The sequence below is a fragment of the Mustela nigripes genome, chromosome 14 (genome assembly GCF_022355385.1).
Source record: "Mustela nigripes isolate SB6536 chromosome 14, MUSNIG.SB6536, whole genome shotgun sequence".
Taxonomy (NCBI): Eukaryota; Metazoa; Chordata; class Mammalia; order Carnivora; family Mustelidae; genus Mustela; species Mustela nigripes.
In genome coordinates, this window is record NC_081570.1 from 107124750 (window position 1) to 107146586 (window position 21837).

Sequence of the window (21837 nt, forward strand, 5' to 3'; positions counted from 1 at the left end):
TTTTTCCCCTGACAATTTTGTGTGAAGAAACCAGTGTCAGCCTAGACCAGTTTGTGCAGCTGATGCACTGGGGCTCAGAGTGTCCTGTTATCAGATACCAGCACAGTAACTGCTGAATGTCATGTGCGGACCTTGCAGACTTCTAGCCACAGCTTGATTATAATCATTAAGATTTTACAGGACACTGAATGTATTGCCAAGTGTTTTATGACCTTCTTTTTATTAGTTGTTCCCCATCCAGCCTAGTCTGACAGAAGGGTTGCCGCCTCTGCTTTCCTGATGTGGAAACAGGGCCACGGTGAGGTTAAAGTTTTTGCCAGAGGTCACCCAGCGGCTGAGCTGGTGTTCTGACTTTTTGGCTTGGCCAGATGTGGGCTTCTCCTTTGGGCCACTCTGTTGATGTGGGAATCTGGGAAATTTAGAGCTAATGCAATAATACCTTGGGGGTCTGGGAGGTAGTAGGATGCATTGTTTGAAATTTGTCTTCCAGTATGAATTTTGGTTTTGGTATCCAGAATTGATAACTCAAAAAATAGAACAGCTCAGTAATTCCTATTCTCTTTCTGTGGTTCTCCCTTTTTTATGTACTAAGTTTTCCTTTACATTCCAAAGGAAGGGGTTGGTCTTGAGTGGGTCATTTTAAGTTCCTGGCATTTTGAGAGGGGCCCAGGTAGTGGGTGGTTATGATCATGCTGGTCACATGAGAATCATGAGATAGCTCTCTTTTGTTTGGAGATAGCATTATGATATCCCCTCATTCTCCATAGAGGGTGTCTAGTTAAAGCATTGGTTTCATAGGATCTTCCTAGGGAACCAGGTATTTCAGGCTCTAACATTAACATTAATTGAAAACTCAGGGTTAAGCAAATTGAAACACATTATTTATTATCCTCCTCCAGAAGGACTTTTCAAAGTCTCTCTGTGTTTCCAAGTTTCCAAAGGGGGAACTCTAGTGTAAACTATACCTGAAACTCAAAGACCACCAGTTCTATTTTTTTCTTAGCTCTGTCTTCTAACAGTGATTTTCCATGGAATACCCCTGCTGAGAATCTCAAGCCTATTTCACTCAGACGGGTGGTACATAGTCACTTCTTTCTGTGGCTCTTTATGAGACTTCATTGTGCTCTATGGAGTCATGGGAGGGGAGAAAATGCTCATGGGAAGCATAGGTGAAAGATCTAGGCATGTGTTTGTACCCAAGGCCAGGAGATGAACCACACATCTCCTGAGCTGAACTTTTCATTTTTTCCCTGGCTCATTAAATGAGTATTGATTATGGGGCATGTGTTTGTACATAACTTATATAGGTCTTAGGACATAACTTATAGAATCATGCAGGTTGTACTATATGATGAGCGGCATTTTGAAATCATTTGTACCAATAATTTTTCAACATAATAAGAATGGCCTTGTGTTGTCCCCACCAAATTTCTTTCCAGAACTGTGTATTTAGATACTTTTGGTACATGGTAGTGTCAGGGGATAAGAATGTATCTTTTTAAGGAACAGTTAATTTTTAAATGGCTTCTGACTTGCCATGTGGTAGGTTGGGAGCTGGTGGGAGACAGGGTTCCTGCTGTGGATCCAGCTTAGACATTGGTATTCTCTATGACCTTAGGTGAGTCACTTAAACTCACCTGGTCCCGAGTGCCTATGTATGAAATTAAGATAATGACTCCTGCTTCCTTCCTCCCTCTTGGGCGTAGGGGTGCTAGGAGAAATGAGATCATATGAGCTTTGAGCCTAGAGGAAAAAAGCAAGAAGAGAATTTTTTAAGGATTTCAACTTTTCCCTTCCCTTGATGTCTAAATGTAGAATCCTGGGAATAGATCCCCGGAGATCAGATCCCAGGAGAGAGAAATGAGGTCAGAAAGAGATGCCTGCACCTGGGAACTGCTTATGGGCCTTTGCAGACTCTTTCACTAAGTGTCACCCTCTTTAAATCACGGTGACTTGGGAGATTTGCCTCTTTGTTCTTTATCTATCTTCCTCTCTGTCCTTTATCTTTGTCCTTTATCTATCAGTTGATAGTCATCTTCTGTAATTGTGGGGTGCTCAGTCTGATTATTTTCTGTTTCTGTGTTAAATCTTTTTCCTAATATGTATCAGGATTCTGGCAAAGTTTCTTTATGAAAATTGCCCCAAAAACCCACTTGCTGAAATTGAGACATGCTTGCTGGACATTTGTCCTGCCATTGGCCTTTTCTTATCATGTGCCCAGGACATCTAGGATTGATGTCTTAGACTATTCTTTATCTCTTATCATCAGGATATGGCATCTCAGAAGGTTTTTGCTCTCAGGAACCTGAATTCTTTCAGTGTTCTGCTATATGTATATTGTTATGATGCCCATTTTCCTGAGGATGAGATGGAGGCAGAGGTGAGATGGACTTGCCTAAGGCTGCAGGGTGACTCATGAACACAAGGGAGAAGAAGGATGTGAGGGAGGGATTCTTCTTTCCTGACTTCACTTCCAGACCCCACGCTGTCTAGCCCATTCCCTCCCATGAACTTGCTTGCTTGGAAACCCAGTTCCAGAGTTATTTTGTTGCCTCCTCCCATCCATTATTTATCTTTGATGTAATTCATTTATCTAAGGCATCATTTAGCTAATTATTTTCTTGTGGTTCTTGCTTGATTGCAAAGAGTTCCCCATCTCTTATTCTACTTAAATAATAGTACAAGTCTCAGTAAGTGTAGCTCTCCACCTACCCTCCTTCTCTCTTGGCTCTGGTCTCTGTGTCAGAGGTTTGGGATCATATCTCACAGTGATAAGTGCAGAGTAGTTGCTCAGGAGGGAAGAGAAACTATAATTTATTGAATGCTTTCCATTGTTATGGTCTATATTAGATACAAAAATAACATAATAAACCAATGAGTATGGTATTCATATTTGGCAGATGAGGAAAATGAGGCATAGAGAGGCCAAGTGACCTGCCCAAGGTCACATGACATTCAGCTCACATTCTTTTTTAAAATTTTAATTGAGGGGTAATTGACAAACAAAGTTATATTAGTTTCAGGTGTACAACATAGTAATTTGACATTTGTATTCATTGTAAAATGATCATCACAGTAAGTATAGTTACTGTCACCTTACAGAGTTAACAGAACATTATTGAGTGTATTTCTCATGCTAAACATTACATCCCCATGACTTACTTATTTTACAACTGGAAGTTTGTACTTCTTGATACTTTTTACCCATTCTGCCCCTGTCCCCATCCCTTGTCACATTGACAGCCACTAATTTGTTCCCTGTATCTGTGAGGCTGGGTTTTATCTTTTAGATTCCATGTATAAGTGAAATCATGAAGTATTTGTCTTTGTCTGACTTATTTCACTTAGAATAATACCCTATAGGTCCATCTATGTTGTCTTCAATGGCATGATCTCATTCTTTTTTATGGCTGAGTAGTATTCTGTTGTATGTGTGTGTCTAAAAAAATAAACAAATGTATATAAATAAAGTGAACATACACATGCACACATATATACATATAAACCATATTCTCTTTATTCATTCATCCACTGATGGATACCAGGTTATTTCCATGTCTTGGTTATTGTAAGTAATGCTGCAGCAAATATAGGGGTGTAGATATCTTTTTCAAATTAATGTTTTTGTTTTCTTTGGATAGATACCCAGTAGTGGGATTGCTAGGTCATATGGCAACTCTACTTTTAAGTTTTTGAAAAACCTCTATACTCTTTTCTGTGGTGGCTGTACCAATTTACATTCCCACTAATAATTCATGAAGGCTCCCTTTTCTTTACATCCTTATCAACACTTACTTCTTGTCTTTCTGATGCTAGCCATTCCAATATGTGTAAGGTGATATCTCATTGTGGTTTTGATTTGCATTTCCCCAGTCGTGGGTGATATTGAACATTTTTTCATTTGGCCAACAGACAACACTTATTTCTTGACTTTTTTGAAAAAAAAAAAGTCAATTTCTTTGTCCATTTATAAATCAGATTTTATCCGTTATTGAGTTGTATGTACTTTATGTATCTTGGATATTAACCCTTTATTGGATGTATAATGGGCAAATATCTTTTCTCATCCAGTAGGTTGCTTTTGTTGACTTTTTCATTCACTATGCAGAAGCTTTTTAGGCTGATGTTGTCCCATTCAGCCCATTGTCTTTGCCTCTATGTCCTGCTGCTTTATATTTTACTAAAAGTTCTTTGATGGCTACATTTCTTGTTACTCACATAATCTTAATTTCTTACATTCGTACAGTGATTTATGGTTTCAGAATGTTATTACAAATTTTATTTTATTTTATTCTTGCAACAGCCTTGTGAAACAGGTACCACAGGTAATAATACTCCAGTTTTTTTTTTAGATGAAGAAGCTGCTGTTCATAGAGCTTAGTGATTTGCCTAACATCCCACTATCTGGTGTCCAGTCCATACCATATAATCTATTATCAAAATATTCTTTCTCAAGTACTATTTTTATTACACTACTTTTCTGATTAAGAATCTTACAGTGACTAGCTATTGCTAAATATACCATTAACAGTCAGTTGTTCAACTCTCTTTGCCAGTAGGCCTTCCTCATCCATCATTCATTCATTCATTATTCAACAAACCTTAATTAAACACTTGTGATGTGTGAAGAACTGGGGATACAAAGAGGAATAATACCTAGTCCCAACCCTTGAGGAGATTACAGTGTGGTCAGGGAGTCATGCAGGTCAACCCATTATTTTAATCCAGGATAATAAAAGCTATGGTAGAGGGTGTTGTGGGAGTACATGGAAGGGGCACATCACCCAGAGAGTGGGCTCGAGGAGGGCAGCTTAGGGAAGGTTGGGCTTGTACGGAATCCTGTGGGACAAGTTGAGGGTAGGGTGTGAGATAGGGAGGGATAAGGGGTGAGAATAGGAAAGCTAAGCAGGAAAGACCATGAAGGATTTTGTGGGCAAAGGTAAAGAATTTAGACTTTATCCTACAGACTATGGAGAACCATTATAGGATTTAAGTCAGGAGAAGACTTGATGACATACTCAGATTTGCATTTTGAAGTGGTCACTCTGGCAGAAACACTGAGAATGGATTAAGGGAAGGCTGGATAGGAGACAGAAGTCACTTAGGTATTCGTTGTAATGAAATAGTTAAGAAATGGAGGCTTAAACTAAGATATTTACAGGGCTCCTGGGTGGCTCAGTGGGTTAAAGCCTCTGCCTTCAGCTCAGGTCATGATCCCCGGGTTCTGGGATAGAGCCCCGCATCGGGCTCTCCGCTCAGCGGGGAGCCTGCTTCCCCCTCTCTCTGTCTCAGCCTGCTTCTCTGCCCACTTGTGATCTGTCTGTCAAATAACTAAATTAAAAAAAAAAAACTAAGATATTTACAGTTGGGCTGGAGAAAATAATTTGAATCAGGTTTTAAGAACTAGAAACCCATAAAGCCTGCTGACATATTAGATATAGAAGACAAGGAAGAGGAAGGAATCAGGAGGACGTCTGGGTTTTTCTGGAGCCCCTGGAAAGATAGATAGCTGGGAGAGGGACATGAGAAGTGATCTTTTTTGAGTATGTTGAGTGCCTGTGAGACACCAGATTAAGGAGGCCCAAGAGACAATAGGACACCTAGGTCTGGAAGCCAGGAGTGAAGTCTAGGCTGGAGACAGGGATTTGGCAACCATCAGCAGGAATGAGATGGTTGTAGCCTCAAGAAGAGATGAGATTGAGTGGGCTGTATGTGTGGGTGTGTGTGGGGTACAGTGGTTCTCACCTGGGCTGTGCATTAGAACCACGGCAGGGGTGGGGGGACTCTAACAATCAAGATAGCTTGGGTCACATCACAGTAACATTAAAAATTCTGGGAAGAAAGGAGTGAACATCTTTTACAGTCTTTAGTCACTTCCTGAAATGACCCTTTCCCACAAGCACCCAAGCTGTTGGCTATTTCTTGCATTAACTTGGGAGACGGTCCTCTGTATTTCTGCTCAAACTATTCTAGATAGCCAGATTCTTGCCTTTTGCCAGGATACCGGTCCACTTCCCTTCCATGTATAAGACTTGGCTTAAAGCTCCTCCTCCAAAGATCTGATTAATTTTGCCAGATTCTGAGGACTCCTCTTTAGGTAGTCCCTCACACTAAATAGCAGTTCATCAGAGATGGCCCAGCTCTGGGGCAATGCCTGGAGCCCTGGACTTGGACTCTGAAGACTTAGGTTCAAATCTTGGCTCTGCTACAAGTTAATTAGCTGAATCTTTTGGGAGAAGTCATTAGAGCTCACCAGTTTCTTTATCTGTAAGGTATTCATAGCTATAACTACTTTGAAGGGTTCATGTAAGATTTGTGTGTGAGATTATAAGAAAACTATATATGTGGTATAAAATTTTACCTTTGTGAATAAGTTGCTCTACAAGCAAAGCCTGTGTGTGTGTGTGTGTGTGTGTGTGTGTGCGCGCACGCACACAAGCGCACATGCATTCATTTGATTTTCTAACTGGATTATAAACTCCTTAGAGACAGAAACTGTTTTGTTTCTTTTCTGCCTCCCTGGAAGGGGGTTTATCGGGCTATTGTGATTAGCAGCCAATATCTTTTGTGGGATCATGCTGGTTAACCTCAGCATCCCTGAGGATGTTGCTCCCAGGTGACAGGACTTCTGTGCAGGGATCAAGGGTCAGATGACAGCCTGCACAGGCATAGGATGCTATTTGGGTCAGTATCATCCAGTTCAGATCTGTGGGCTCCAAACATATAAGGGACAAATCCTAGGTGTGTGCAGGAAGTGAGAAAGGATTGAGCCCAATACCGTCTGATGGCTTACCAACTTGCTCTGAGGAAAATCTAAAATCTTTAAGCCTACAAGACCTTGCATGATTAGTGGGTATGCAGAGCGACTTCTCAGATCTCATTTCCTGGGACTCATCCCTTACTTTTTTTGTATCCACTTGTCTCTTTGCTGTTCCTAAACTCACCTGGCATGCTGCTGTCTTAGAGCTTTTATAGCTGCTCTTCTTTAGGCTTGGACTGCTCTTCTCCAGGAGTTCATTTACTTTGTTCACTTCTTTAGTTTTTGCTCTGATGTTACTTTCTCAGGAGACCCTTCCTGACCATTTTGTTTAAAATCATGACCCTCAATATTCCTTATCTTCCTCCACTGCTTTTTCCCTATAGCATTTGTCATTATCTGATGTAATATCTATTTTATTTATTTCCAATTCAATGAGGACCATGTTTTTTGGTCTATTTTTTTCTGTCTGATTTTCAAAACTGCTGTATTCCTGGTACCTAGGTGATTCTTGAACACAGTAGGCACTCACTATTGCTGATGAATGAATAAATGAATAAACAAATGAATAAATAAAATTTGCTTATCAATGGGCACGATATTTTGAACTGGTGGAGAGCCCAGTAGGTCGAGGAGTCTGACTCTTCTCCTTACTCTGATTTCCTGTTTGTTTCTTGGGCAGAGATTTGTGGTGAAAACTCTTATTAATTCCTGTGGGAAATGGCTCTTCAGCTTCCTGGCTTTTTTTGTTTGTTTGTTTGTTTGTTTTGTTTTCTCTCAAAGGGAATAAATTCTAAGGAGGAGAGGGCTTTGGTAGTTTATTGAATCTTACTTCAAGCTCTTTGCTCTTATATTTCCTGAATGTGGATCCTAGTCATCTGGAAAGTCCTACCTTTCTTTGGAAGGAATTTTCTAAAAAAACAGTGGATCACTTCTTTGAACTTCGAAGTCAAATGAAGAGAGAATTAGGACATTGTGGTTTATAAATATGTGGGATTAATTCTCTCATGAGGTTGATAGGGTTGGGAGTGCACATTTTTTTTTTTTTTTTTTTTTTCCCAGAAGAGCCTGGACAAATTTGCAGAAGTGAAAGCACAATGAGCTGCTTGGGAACTGTCATCCTAATGTGTGTGGATACTGTTCTCTCGCTCCACCTCTTCCATAGGGAGTGTATAGGCAGTGACTGCATGGACCACTGGTCATGCTCAAGAGAGCCACTGTGGTGTGGTTCAAAGCCCCCAGATGCTCTGCTCAGAAGCATGGAAAGACTAAATGTGAGGTGTGGCTTCTTTCATCTCTCATCTGACTCACCTCTACCTCATCCAGCTACATCATAGGTGGGAGTAAGACACATGAGTGAAAATATCTCAGAGCTTTACTGTTTTTTTTATACCAGGTTGTGACAGAGTGTGGGAAACAATTTGGCAAGGATGTCAAGGCAGAGATTTCTGGCTTATGTGGGTATATAAGGTGACAACCTTAGAACAAAGAAGCTTAGGGGCGCCTGGGTGGCTCAGTGGGTTAAAGCCTCTGCCTTCGGCTCAGGTCATGATCCCAGGGTCCTGGGATCGAGCCCCGCATCGGGCTCTCTGCTCAGCAGGGAGCCTGCTTCCTCCTCCCTCTCTCTCTGCCTGCCTCTCTGCCTACTTGTGATCTCTATCTGTCAAATAAAATAAATAAAATCTTAAAAAAAACAAAGAAGCTTAGAGTTGGATCATCTAGTTCAACTTAGAAATCATCCAACTCAAGATCCCTCTACTGCAGAAGTGCTTCTGCAGTGACCCTGACTGATGGTCACATAAACTCTTAGACAGGGCTGGTGATGAGATGATCACTACCTCCTAAAACAGTGGACTCTGTTATAAATGTAAGGATATTTCTCTTTAAATTGGGTAAAATTGCCTTCCTTTTGAATTGTACTTATTGATTCTAGTTCTACTCTCAAGCAATGTAGAATCACTTTTTATTCTATGGGACCATCTTCAGATACTTGCAAATTCTTAACATCCTTTAAGTCTTTCGAGGAGAGAAATCCTCATCATACTCTTCCAGAAGAAGTCCGTGTTGCTTTGCCTCTTGTGATGTCTGGACAGAGCAGTGCAGGGCAGAGAGTTCTATTCCTTCTTATCTGGACACTACTTCTGTTAATTTAAAGTAAGATTGATTTACCTTTTTTAATTAAAAATTTAAAAAATTTATTTATGATAAAACATGTACAACATTAAAATTACCATCTTAATCATTTTTAGTTGTATGTAGTTAGGTACATTCACATTGTGATACAACCAATCTCCAGTACACTTTTCATCTCAAAAAAAAAAAAAAAGAAATTCTGTCTTCTTAAAACTAATTCCCCTAGTACCCTTTATCCCTAATCCCTGGAAATCACAATTCTGCTTTGTGTATCTATGAATTTGACTATTCTGGATTCCTTATATGAATCCAATCATGTAATATTTCATTTAGCTTAATGTCCTTAAAGTTCAGCCATGTTGTATACATTAGAATTTCCTTCCTGGAAATTTTCCTGGATAATATTCTATTGTGTGTATATCACATTTTCTATATGCATTCATCCATCAGTGGACACTTAGGTTATTCTTACCTTTTGGCTATTGTGAATAGTGTTGCTATATCAGGAGTGTGCAACTATCTCTTCATGATCCTTTTTTCAGTTCTTCTGGATATAAACCCGAAGTGTACTTGCTGGATCATATGATTATTCTATTTTTAATTTTTTGAGGAATCGTCATACTGTTTTCCATAATGGCTTCATAGTTTTACAAACATACTAGCAGTACACAGGGTTCCAGTTTTTCCACATCCTTACCAAAACTTGTTATTTTCTGTTTTTAAAATTTCAAAAAAAAATTTTAAGTAGTAGCCATCCTACTGGGAGTGAGGTGTTATCTCATTGTGCTTTTGATTTGCATTTCCCTAATGATAAGTGATATTAAGCATCTATTTATGTGTCTTGTTAGCTGGTCATGTACCGTCTTTGGAGAAATGTCTTTTCAAATCTTTTACAGACTTTTTAATTGGATTGTTTGGGGCTTTTTTTGCTGTTGAGTTTTTGGAGTTTTTTGGTACATTTTGGATTTTGACCCCTTGTTAGGTATACATTTTGCAAATTAATTGATTCTATTGATTGTGTCCTTTGATGAACAGAAGTTTTTAATTCTGATGTAGTCCAATTTATCAATTTTTACTTTTGTGTGTGATGGTTAAGTAAAAGGCAGAGGCTTTTACTTTTGGTGTGATGGTTTAAACTATTTAAGTTTTTTCTTAAAGCAATCATAGTTCATACTTTCCTGTTATGATGCCTATCAATTAAAAGCCCTAGTCAGATCTGTCATGTGTAATGCTGTTAAACCTGGTGACCTTCATTCCACCTCCTCACCTACATTTCTCTAAAGCCTACTCATCCCTAAAGACCCATGCCAAATGATTTTTTCAGCAAGAATCCCACTTGTATTCCCCATTCAGATGTAATTTTTTCTTCCTTTGGAACTTGTGCTTGATTATAAGCCTGTCATAATATTCTTTGGATTAAATTATTGGTTTATATGTTTTATACCCCTCAGTAGACTGTGAGCTCCCTGAGGGCAGGAACAGTTTGGTTTATGGTTGTGTCCCCCACCATCCTAGCATCATGTGTTGTGTGCCGGATTCTTCTCCATGAATTACAGTACTCATTAGATAGGCTCTTTTCACTGGCTTGGGACATTATAGAATAATTAAAAAACATGGACCCTGGAAGTCAGGCCTGGATTTGAATTCTATTTTTGCCACTTTGGGGAAGTCATTTAATCTCTTTAGGCCTTGGCTTTCTCTTCTGTAAAATGGGGATGATAAAAAGCACCTAACTTATGAGGGCTCATAAGAGGATTGCATGGAATAGGCATGTGAGCCTCTCAACATCGTATACAGTGTACACTAAGTTCTCTGTGAAAGTTAGTGGCTATTTTTCACCTGTCTTTGCAAATACTTTGTTCTTTTGGACCCATCGCATGGAATTGTGATTATCTTCCTGCACCATAGATTGTGAATTCTTCATAGTGAACACCCTATCTCTGTAACCCTTCAGTGCCTACACAGTGTCTAATAAATTATAGTCATTAGTATTTGTTGGATGAATGAATGAATGAATGAATGAATCTGAGACTTCTGAACTGCAGCCCCAGTGTTGAGTGTGTAAATGCTGTTGTTCCACATGTAAATGCTGTAGGCATTGAACTGTGAGGTCTTAGAAATGAATACTAGCAATGATTTCTTTGACTTTAGGGAAGTGTGTGGAAGACAGCGTGAAAACCAGGCTTGCAGATTATGAACTTTAAATTAAGCAGAGTAAATTAGAATGCCACAATAGTGTAATGAGCAGAGTAGGTGCATACAGGTGATATGGAAGGCATATGACTAAAGTAAGTGTAAGGGGTGGCTTTATGGAGATGAAATTTGAAGTGAGATTTTAAACAGGAATACAATATTGATTGAATAAATCCATCTCCCTGTTTCAATCCTAACCATTCACTAAAGTCCAGGGCAGAGGTTACCTCTACCTTGAAGACATTTATCATGCCCCACCCACATGTGATCCACTCCTTTGCATCTCCATGGTGCTTTCTTTCTTATTACATACCACATTCTGTTATAGCTCTTGGTGTGTATGAGGTGATCAGAAATGTACATAGAATCATTATTATTCATATGCTTAGCTTAGCACTTGCCTCTGCTTCTGACTGATTGCAAGCTCTTTTAGAGCATGGTTATGTTTCCATAGTTCTCTAGTGCCTAGAACATGCCAGGCACTATGCCAGGCACTCCACAGGTCCTTTTAGTCACCCTATGAAGAAGATCCTATTATCGGAATTTTAAAATGAAGAAACTGAGGCTCAAGTCACACAGGAACTCAAGTGGTTGGGGCAAGATGGGAATTCACTTCTTTTGGACTCCCAAACTGCTGTTCTTCACTCCATTGCATATTACACAATGTGTATACTCTGCATAGTTAGGGACATTGCTGCTGTAGTAGAAACTGATGAGTTCATTTGACAAAAGTCTCACTAGTTTACTGGGTAGACAGCGCCATACTATGACTTGTTCCCTTCTCAACAGTCGTATTTTTTCTAGACATCTCAAGACACGGGGAATCCAGTGATCAGTAGGTGGCGCTAGAACCCCATGTGTTATTTTTTCCAGTTTGGTGTCAAGGTGTTTTTTAGCCTCTGGAATATTTACTGTCCTTAATCAGCCAGGTTCATTCACCTAGACATTTAGCTATAAAATCAGAGCAGTACAACTTTAAGGAAATCTACATTGTAAATGGTATTGTGCCAAGTCCTCATTTTAAGGCGGAGAACACTGGCGTACAGTATGGGGACAAAAAGCACCAGTCATATGTGGCATTAGCGGCAGTACGAGGACTAGAACTCAAATTTTCTTTCTCCCAGTTCAACGTGCTTTCTTTCTTAGACTGTTGCTATCTATTTAATAGTTGTTCCTAGTGTCTTTTGCTCTCAAGAATGCAAATTGCTTGTATGCAAAATGTATTTTGACAGTGGGTACTCAATAAATGTTCAATTCTAATTAGGCTCCAGCTGCTTGAGTAGGTCTCCCAGTAAGTTAACCGACACCAGTGGCTGCAAATCTATTGTGCTGGGTTTTCAAAGGAGCAGGAGACTCATCAGCTTCTTAATGGCCTCATAGCTTCTGTGGAAAGGACAAATGACATACCTGAAGCAACAGAAGAGCATTTGTGTATGCTTCCGTCAGAAAGCAGGGTGCACACAAGGGAGCCTGAGTATATGCAAGTCAACAGAGCACGGAGGGAGGGAGGATTACAGAAGGTGAGTTTGGAACTGGCCTTTTGAGGAGCTGGGGGATAGGAATTGTTGTGTTTGGATTGCAACGGAAAAGAAGGGGGATAATAGAGTGAAGAGTAAGAAAATAGAATGGCCACGGTCTGGGATCCTGCAAGTCATGGAAAGTGTTGGTGTTGAAGGGAGATTACACACCCCTCAGGAGTTTTGTTTCAATGGGGCTGTGCGGGGGAGGTGGGTGTGGGTTGGCAAAATGGCTGAAGGGGGTGAAGAAGTAGAAGCTTCCAGTTATACAATAAATAAGTCACAGAGATAAAAAGTTTAGCCTAGGGAATATTGTCAGTACTATTGTAATAATGTTTAGTGACAGATGATGACAGATGTGGTAAGCATTGTGTAAGGGATAAAATTGTCAAATCGCTATGTTGTATACCTGAAACTAATATAACAACTGTATTTCAACTATATTTCAATAAAAAAATAAGAAAATAATAAATGGGGCTTGAGCAGGGAGGCACAGAAAGTCTGAGAGAGAGAAATGCTGGTCCTGGGTTGTGAGGGAAAGTGGGAGGGATGAAAGCACACTAATGGTAGAATAGAACAAAGGGGACAGAGTGGTGGTGCCAGGCATGGACGGAAAGAGCCTGATGTAATGGAGAGTCTATTCAGTTGAATTTGATTCAACGAGAACCCACCAAATACTTATTCTGAATGTTCTGGGTGCTAACAATGATGTAAAGAATAATGAGCGGACCTTTTTCTGAAGGAATTTCTAATATAGTCAGGGAACGAGAATGTTCACCGATACCTACAATAATGTAGAGGGTGATGATGATCACAGAAGCTTTCCAAAGATGCTGCTTGAAGACAAAGAGGTGGTTACTATTGTTTAGAAGAAGGGGGATCAAGGAAGGCTTCTTGGAGGAGCTGGAACATAAGCTGGGCTTTTCAATAATATGGCAAACATTTGTTGAGCTTCTATTAAAAATAATGCCAAAGGGGAGAAGATGATAAACACTAACTAAATAAGTAAGAAGATATCAATTATTAACTACTTTATGTAGGTCATCTCAATTTACTTTTAACCAATGATTGGAATTTTTAATCCTATTTTATAGATGAGAGAACTGAGATTAAAGAGATAAAGAAGTTTTTCTAAGTTTTCTAAAATTGTAAAACAGTAACTGGTAGAGCTAGGTCTCAAATACAGGTCTTTTTATTCTAAATCTCAGTGTCTCTTTTTTAAAGATTTATTTATTAATTTTAGAAAGAGAGAGAGGGTGGTGGTGATGGGGAAGGCAGAGGGAGAGGGAAAGAAAGTCTTAAGCAGACTTTGTGCTGAGCATGGAGCCTGATCTGCAGGGCTTGGTCTCATGACTCTGAGATCAGGATCTGAGCTGAAATTAAGAGTCAGACACTTAACTGACTGCACCACTTGATTGCCCCTAAATCTCAGTTCCTTTACATACAATTGGTCAGTCCCTATGTTTGGTGGCAAAGATACAACTGAATAAGATGCAGGATCTGCTTGCTAGGATCTTGCAGCTTGGTGTAGGAAACAGATGGATGTGGAATCATTTCAGTGCAGTATAATAAATTATGTACTGGTACAGGTTTGAGAGATGCTGCTAATTAATAGAATAGATAGGATTTTGCCAGGTGAAGTTTAGGAGAGGGCTCCAGTGGAAGAAATGGTAAAAGCAGAGGTGTGGAGGTTGGACAGTTGTCCAGTTAGGCTGGAATCTAGGTGGCATGTGGGGGTATAGTGGGAAAAACCAAGCTGGAAATGTAGACTGAAACCCGATACCAAAGCCCTTTTGGAGTGTTCAGTGGACACAGTCATTGGGCTTGCACCTTAAATGCATACTCTTTTTGATGCAGAGGGTACAGTAGCAAACAAGACAAACAAAATCTGTGTCCTTATGGGTATCAAGTTCCAGTAGGGAGAAAAAGACAAAAACAGGTAGCATAAAACCAACACAACCGATGTGAAAAATGTTGGGAACAACAAGAGAAAGAAAGGGATGTGATTGGGAGTGACTGGGACTACTTCTGTAGACTAAGTGTCAAGAAAGCTTCTCCTGGGAGGTTACTCTTTAGCTGAGACTTGAATGAAATAAGGAGCCAGTCACACAAAGCTGGGGAGAGGACTCTTCCAAGCCAAAGCAATAGCTGGTTCAGAGGCTTTGAGGTAGGAACCAGCTTGTCCTGCTGGAATCACCAGAGGAAGGCCAGCATGGTTGGAAAACAGTGAGTGCAGAGTGGAGTGGTGTATGAGGGCATGTGCCAGGGCCCCATACTAGGAAGGTTCTGGGAGAATGCTGGATTTTATTTTGCGTGGTGAGAAACCACTGAGCCTTTTACCCCGGGGAGTGATCTGATGCAGCTTCCATTTCACAGAGGGTTAAGGAGTTCCATCAGGAAACTGTTGCTGGGTTCTAGGAGAAAGACAGTGGAGAGAGGGTTGATGAAATGGGAGATGACAAGAATGGTGGGATCAGGGCTACATTGTATTTTGAGGTAAAAATAAAGGGACTGCTGATGAATTTGATTTGGGGGAGAGAATGATTACAATAAAAAATGTCTCTCCTGTCCTTTCCCTTGAGAAATGTGGAAGGTCCTACCAACTTACTGAACTGGGGAAAATTGAGGGAGAAACAAGTTAAGTTAAGACTCCTGTTTGGGAATGCTAAAGAGATGCTATTTGATGTCCCAGTGGAAGCACCAGGAGATGATTGAATATAGGAGTCTGGGATTTAGGAAAGAGGTAGGACTGGAGATGAAGACTTGAGAGTCTTAGAAATAGTTGTGATATTTGGAGCTATAGGACTGGACAAGATAACCTTATCAAAAGAGAAGGTGGCTGAGGAGTTAGTCCCATGGGGAAAGATGTCTTCTATAAAGGGAATGGTATCTTTCTGGTGTGGGTCGATTTGGATGACCTATTGTGAATTAAATTCATGGTGTGTATGATTGTCTCAGAGTCTGAGAGTAGAAACAGTGCTTAAAGGGGTGATCTGCTGTTTGGTTATTCCAGTTGAGGGCATTTGGTTGGTTGATCTCTGGTTTAGATACAGAGAGCTGCTTTTTTGCCCCCTGAAGAGCAGTGCAGTGCAGTAGGACATCTTTTCTCCATGCTTTCACACCCTTTTAGGGTAGACCCCTTTCTGGTCTTTTGGCCTTAGAGCCTGGATAGCCCCTCAGTCTGTGCTTATGTTGTACCTGTGATGGGGAGTTACCCTTACAGTAGCATTTCTTTTTATCACAAACATCTCTTCTGTTCCTCTCATTTTCTGCTCAGAAAACTTTTGTGGATCCTACTATTAACAGAAAATATTCCAAACTCTTCATGGTGGGTTTTGAAGTCCTCCGTGATCTGACTTTATTTGTCCTTCCAGCTTTCTTTAGTATTCCCTTGGAACTTCCTTTACCATGCAGCACTCATGCTGTCCCCCTGCCTAGAATGCCTAAATTCCTCCCATGCTTCCCATGCTCAGCTGACCCACTGAAAGCCCCCAAGAACTCTTAGCAGCTTATAGATTTTGAGATGTCTCAGCTTTGGGTTTATTTTCCACCATCTAGTTTAGCTCTCTGGGGAGTGTCTAAATTACAGAGAACATTTGTGAAGAAGACCCACCTTACTCCTGAACAATCATGCCATTTAAACAGCAGCGAACATATGGGACATCCCCATCGAGCTTAAGGCCCAGGACAAGCCATGACCCGTCTCATGCCCACTCCCCCAGCCAGGATCATGACCCTAGCTTTGATGCTTTCCTCTGTGTAAGCTTATCTCAGTCCTTCCACACAGTTACTTACTCCCTTCTTGGTGTTATGACAGTGATTTTCTTTCTTTCTTTTTTTTTTAAATTTTCTTTTTTCCCTCTTTTTTTTTTTTTTAAACTTAAGCTCATTTAGTTAATTTATAGCATATTATTAGTTTCAGAGATAGAGTGCAGTGATTCATCAGTCTTATGTAACACCCAATGCTTCTTACGTTCCATGCCCTCCTTAATGTCCATCACCCAGTTACCCCATCCCTCAACTCCCCTCCCTTCCAGCAACCCTATTTGTTTACTATGATTAAGAATCTCTTATGGTTTATTTCCCTCTCTGATTTCATCTTGCTTTATTTTTTTCTCCCTTCCCCTATGCTCCTCTGATTTGTTTCTTAAATTCTACATATGAGTGAAATCATAGGATAATTGTCTTTCTTTGATTGACTTATTTCACTTAGCGAAATACCCTCTAGTTCTATCCATATCGTTGCAAATGGCAAGATTTAAATTTTTTGGTGACTGAATAGTATTCCATTGGATGTGTATACCGCATCTTCTTTATCTATTCATCCATCAGTTGTCAACTTAGCTCTTTCTATAGTTTGGCTACTGTGGCTATTGCTATAATGACAGCAATTTTCTTGTAGTTATGACATCTTGCTTTATTTAATGGTTATGTGCTGTATACATATTTCTTACTCGATTGTAATCTTGAGGAAAGGAGGGGCTGTTATGAGTCTATATATCTTTCCTATGGTGAATCCAATGGCCCTTAACACCCATTCTTATCTCTTTCTATATTTCTTAGACTCTTTTGTAGCTAGGGTTCTGGATATGAATTATGTTTTTCCAATTAGATGTGTTTACATAATATTTGGAAGATACTGTGATTCTTGCTATTTCTTTTGGTAAACAGGGTTGTGGAATATGGTTTTTGACAGGCAGATTTGGGAGCAATGCCATCAGCTTCTGGATTCCAGCTTTCTGAATGCTGGGTTACAGTTCTATAGATGTCTTGACCTCAATAGTTCAGGCTTCACTTCCTGATTTCTAATAATTCAACTCTTATAATTCTAGACATTAAATGTTCTATTGCTTAAAATATCAAAAAGATTATTGTTTCATTCAACTTCATCCTTGGCTGAATAAGGGTCAAGTTTAGCCTCTTTTGTCTGTTATTATGTAAATATTACTATGTATTTGTTTAGCTGAATTTTTCCTGAAGCCAGACTAATTTTCTCCATCTGCCCACTTATTCAGCAAATAATCATGAGTGCCCCTGGACACTGGGGGCTGCACTAAATGCTGAGGAGTACATAGTTGAGTAAGATACAGTCTTATTCCCAGCTTGGTAAGGGTGATAATCACAGTAGTGTGTGACAAATGTTATAAGAGAAATGAGTGGGAATATAAAGGAAGGAGTGCTTGGAGTGTCCAGGAAGGCTGCCCAGAAGATGTGATGTTTTAGTTGGGACACAGACACAGAGGATGCCCAGGTTTTTTACCTGGCAGAAGCAAGGGGAAGTACTCTAGGCTATGGAATGGTATATTCAAAGATATGAGTTAATGAAAGACCATGATAAACTTAAAAAAGGCTAAGCCCTTGGTATGGCTGGAGCATTTGGTGCTCCTGGGAGGGATCTTTCATGGGACTAAGCTGGGGGTCATCTGGGTCAGATGGTGAAGGGCCTAGGTGTCATGCTAAGGAGTGTGAACTTCATCTTAAAGTCACTGGTAGCCACTGAAGAGGAGGGAAATTCAAGGCAGTAGAAATGGAGAAGTGGGAAGAGATCCAAGAGGTTTGAAGAATGTAAAGTTGGCAAGGCTTAATGACCATGGAACGTGGAAGTGAATGAGGGCAAAGGTCAATGTTAACTCCTCTGTGGTGGAAGGAGCTGAAAATATTTAGATAAATTCCTTTTGACCTTCTGTTATTTGTTTCATATTAATTCCTCTTCTTCCTCTTCCTTCTCCTTTCTCTTCCATTCTTCTCCTTCTTCTCCTCTTTCTTCTTCTCCTTCTTTTCCTTCTTCAGTGCTCAGGAACTCAAAGAACAGAAGCAACTTAGAAGTCAAGAAATGAGGCCTTATTTTTTGGAAAACTTCACCCAGGTGAAGATAGGATAGCATGTCCCTACCATGAAAAAGGAAAAGAGTCACTGAGATCATTGCTCACCAATCATTTATTGGGTATTTTAATACAATTCCATAGATTTTCTTTGAGGGGTTTTCAGGAGCTATGGATGGACAGTTTTGGCTTGTTGGAATCTGCAGGCAGATGACATATTCTTTCTCTGTGTTTTATATGATCAGAAACTGGATACATATGAAGCTGGAACCTGTCCAGTCAGCTGTAGTGATAGCAGCTCAGGGGATAGTGCCTCTGGTGAAGGGTAGGAGCCTGGGCATGGAAGGTATTGTGAACTTCAGGGAGGACTTTCCTAGAAGCCTCTCATCATGTTTCATTTTAATGTAGGCTATGAGGTTTGCAATTCCTGGTATTTTGTCCATAGGAGCCCAAGGCTACCTGTCCTGTCCGCAGGCTGTAATATGCATCTTCAGAATACTTTTCCTGTTTCTGAATTATTGGGAGAAGTTTCTACCTTTCAGTGATCCAACCATGTCCCACCTACACAGATGGAAAACCAGGAAATGATTTAAATCCCCAAAGTATTAAAAATTGGGATCTGATTGTATCACCCAACTTACCACTCAGATTTAACCCAACTAGAACAACCTAGAATAGAAATGCCCTAAAAGTGAATACTAGTTCTCAAAAGCATCCTTTCAAGTAGATAGAAGAGGGAAGGAAGACAAACATTTTCAATCTCTTAAACAGAAGTAAGGATAAACTTGGATTTCTTCTTTGGTTTCAAGTTGCTTTAGCTCTGGTGTGTGCATAGCCTAGTGCTGATTCCTTTTCTGCTCTTGTACATAGTCATAGAGGGGATTGGGAGTAGGAGCTGCTTTGGTAGGGTGACTTCTACCTTGTTCTCTCCTTGGGGGCCTCCCACCAGTCTGGGTGGGATGGAAGGTCAGGTTACTGTGTCTTCCCTGGGAACCTTGCTTCTGGCTATTTTCATTCATGTGGAATTTTTCTCTATTAGCACATCTTTGCTGGTTCTCATAAGATTGTTGATCCTGGGATCCTTGATATCTTTCTTCCTTCTCAAGGGTTTGCCTATCCCATTGTTGTTGACAGTTTTGACTCTCTTCATGGGTTTGCCTGTCTCGTCGCTGACGGGTCTGTTCATCTTCATGGGTTTGCCTCTTTTGTCGCTGGCAGGTCTGCTCATCTTCATAGGTTTGCCTGTCTTGTCGCTGATGGGTCTGCTCATCTTCATGGGTCTGCCTGTCCCATCTCTTATGGGTCTGCTCATCATGAAGGGTTTGCCTGTCCTGTCTCTGATGGTTTTGTTTTTCTTCATGGGTTTGCCTGGCCTGTGTTTCCCATGGAGTTTCTTGACTCTCACAACCATGTCTGCCCCAGGTTTGTTGGCCCTGCTCTTCCTCTGCCTGCTGGCTCTGCCCCTCTCCATGACTTTGCCTGGCCTGGGACTGTCTGTGGTCCTGCTTGCCACTAATTGACTGCCAGTCACCACCTTTGTAATTGTGTGATTTTTCTTGCTGGATTTCTGCTATGAGTTTGTGTTGGTCATGTTGGCTATCCTCCTCAGGCTCCCATGCCCGATGGCTGTTCTGTTGGCCTTCCCTAGACTGGAATCTCTGCCCTTGATTTTGAATTACTTCCTGTCCTTGAGTCTTTTGACTTAGTCTCCCTGACCTTCCTGATTGCTCAACATAAGAGTCTCTGGTTGCTCCCTCACTGCCTTGGAGGTAACTATTTTGCCCTGTTACCCCAATTGCTGACTGACCATAGTGAGAGCTCAGGCTTTGTCTGTCTGTCTGACCATAATGATAACCCTGGCCTTGTCTGTCTGTCCAGCCGTAACAAGAGCTCAGGCCTTGTCTATCTGACTGGTTATAATGATAACCTTGGTCTTGTCTGTCCACCTGACCATAGTGAGAGCTGAGGTCTTGTCTCTCTGTCTGGCCATAACGGCAACTCTGGCCTTGTCTGTCTGTCTGACCATAGTGGGAACTCTGACCTTGTCTATCTATCTGACTGCATTGAGAACCTAGGCCTTGTCTCTCTGTCTGACCATAGGGAGAATTCTGGCCTTGTCTGTCTGTCTGACCATAGTGGGAACTCTGGTCTTGTCTGTCTGTTTGGCCATAGTGAGAGCTCTGGCCTTGTCCATCTGTCTGGTCATAGTGAGAACTCTGGCCTGGTCTGTCTCTCTGGCTACACTGAGAACCTAGGGCATATCTGTCTCTCTGGCCATTCTGGAAACTCTGGCCTTGTCTGTCTGTCTGACTACACTGAGAACTCTGGCCTTGTCGGTCTGTCTGGCCATAGTGAGAACTCTGGCCTTGTCTGTCTCTCTGGCCATAGTGAGAACTCTGGCCTTGTCTGTCTGCCTGGCCATAATGGAAATTCTGGCCTTGTCTGTCTGTCTGGCTACACTGAGAACCTGGGGCTTGTCTGTCCCTCTGGCCATACTGGAAAATCTGGCCTTGTCTGTCTGTCTGGCTACACTGAAAACTCTGGCCTTGTCTGTCTACCTGGCCATAGTGAGAACTCTGGCCTTGTCTGTTTGACTGACCATTGTGGGAACTCTGGCCTTGTCTGTCTTCCTGGCCATAGTGAGAACTCTGGCCTTGTCTGTCTATCTGGCCATAGTGAGAACTCTGGCCTTGTCTGTCTGACTGACCATAGTGGGAACTCTGGCCTTGTCTGTCTCTCTGGAAATAGTGAGAACTCTGGCTTTGTCTGTCTTCCTGGCCATAGTGAGAACCCTGGCCTTGTCTGTCTGTCTGACCATAGTGAGAACTCTGGCCTTGTCTCTCTGACTGACCATAGTGGGAACTCTGGCCTTGTCTGTCTCTCTGGCCATAGTGAGAATGCTGGTCTTGTCTGTCTGTCTGGCCATATTGAAAGTACAATTCTTGTCTATCTCTCTGACCATAGCCTGATTCCTGATCCATCCTCTGAGACTGTCCATGATAAGAGCCTGATTGCTGTTGGTTTTTCTGGCCATAACGAGAATTGTGAACTTGTTTGTCATACTGACTTAAGGCAAAAATATATCCTTGTCTTTTAGGCTGGCTACTGCTAGATTTATGTCTCCATCTTTGACCATAGTGGGAGTCCCTATCCTGTCTCTCAGACTGACTATTGCAGGAGTCCCTATCCTGTCTCTCAGACTGAGCATAGCAGGAGTCCCTATCCTGTCTCTCTGACTGATCATAGCGGGAGTCCCTATCCTGTCTCTCTGACTGATCATAGTGGGAGTCCCTATCTTGTCTCTCAGTCTGACCATAGTGGGAGTCCCTATCCTGTCTCTCTGACTGATCATAGTGGGAGTCCCTATTTTGTCTCTCAGTCTGACCATAGTGGGAGTCCCTATCCTGTCTCTCAG

At 41.1% G+C, this 21837-nt stretch overlaps 1 protein-coding gene across 1 annotated transcript in view; it reads right to left on the reverse strand.

Annotated features, from left to right (window-relative positions):
- Positions 1-19258: 19258 nt before the first annotated feature.
- The window catches only part of RPTN (repetin), a 3844-nt gene continuing 1265 nt past the window's right edge, over positions 19259-21837 (reverse strand). The window contains exons 3-6 of the mRNA XM_059377123.1: positions 20981-21794; positions 20716-20872; positions 20536-20643; positions 19259-20463 (exon numbers count right to left, since the gene is read on the reverse strand). Coding sequence (XP_059233106.1) covers positions 19259-20463; positions 20536-20643; positions 20716-20872; positions 20981-21794 — 2284 coding nt within the window. The remainder of the gene's footprint in view (positions 20464-20535; positions 20644-20715; positions 20873-20980; positions 21795-21837) is intronic.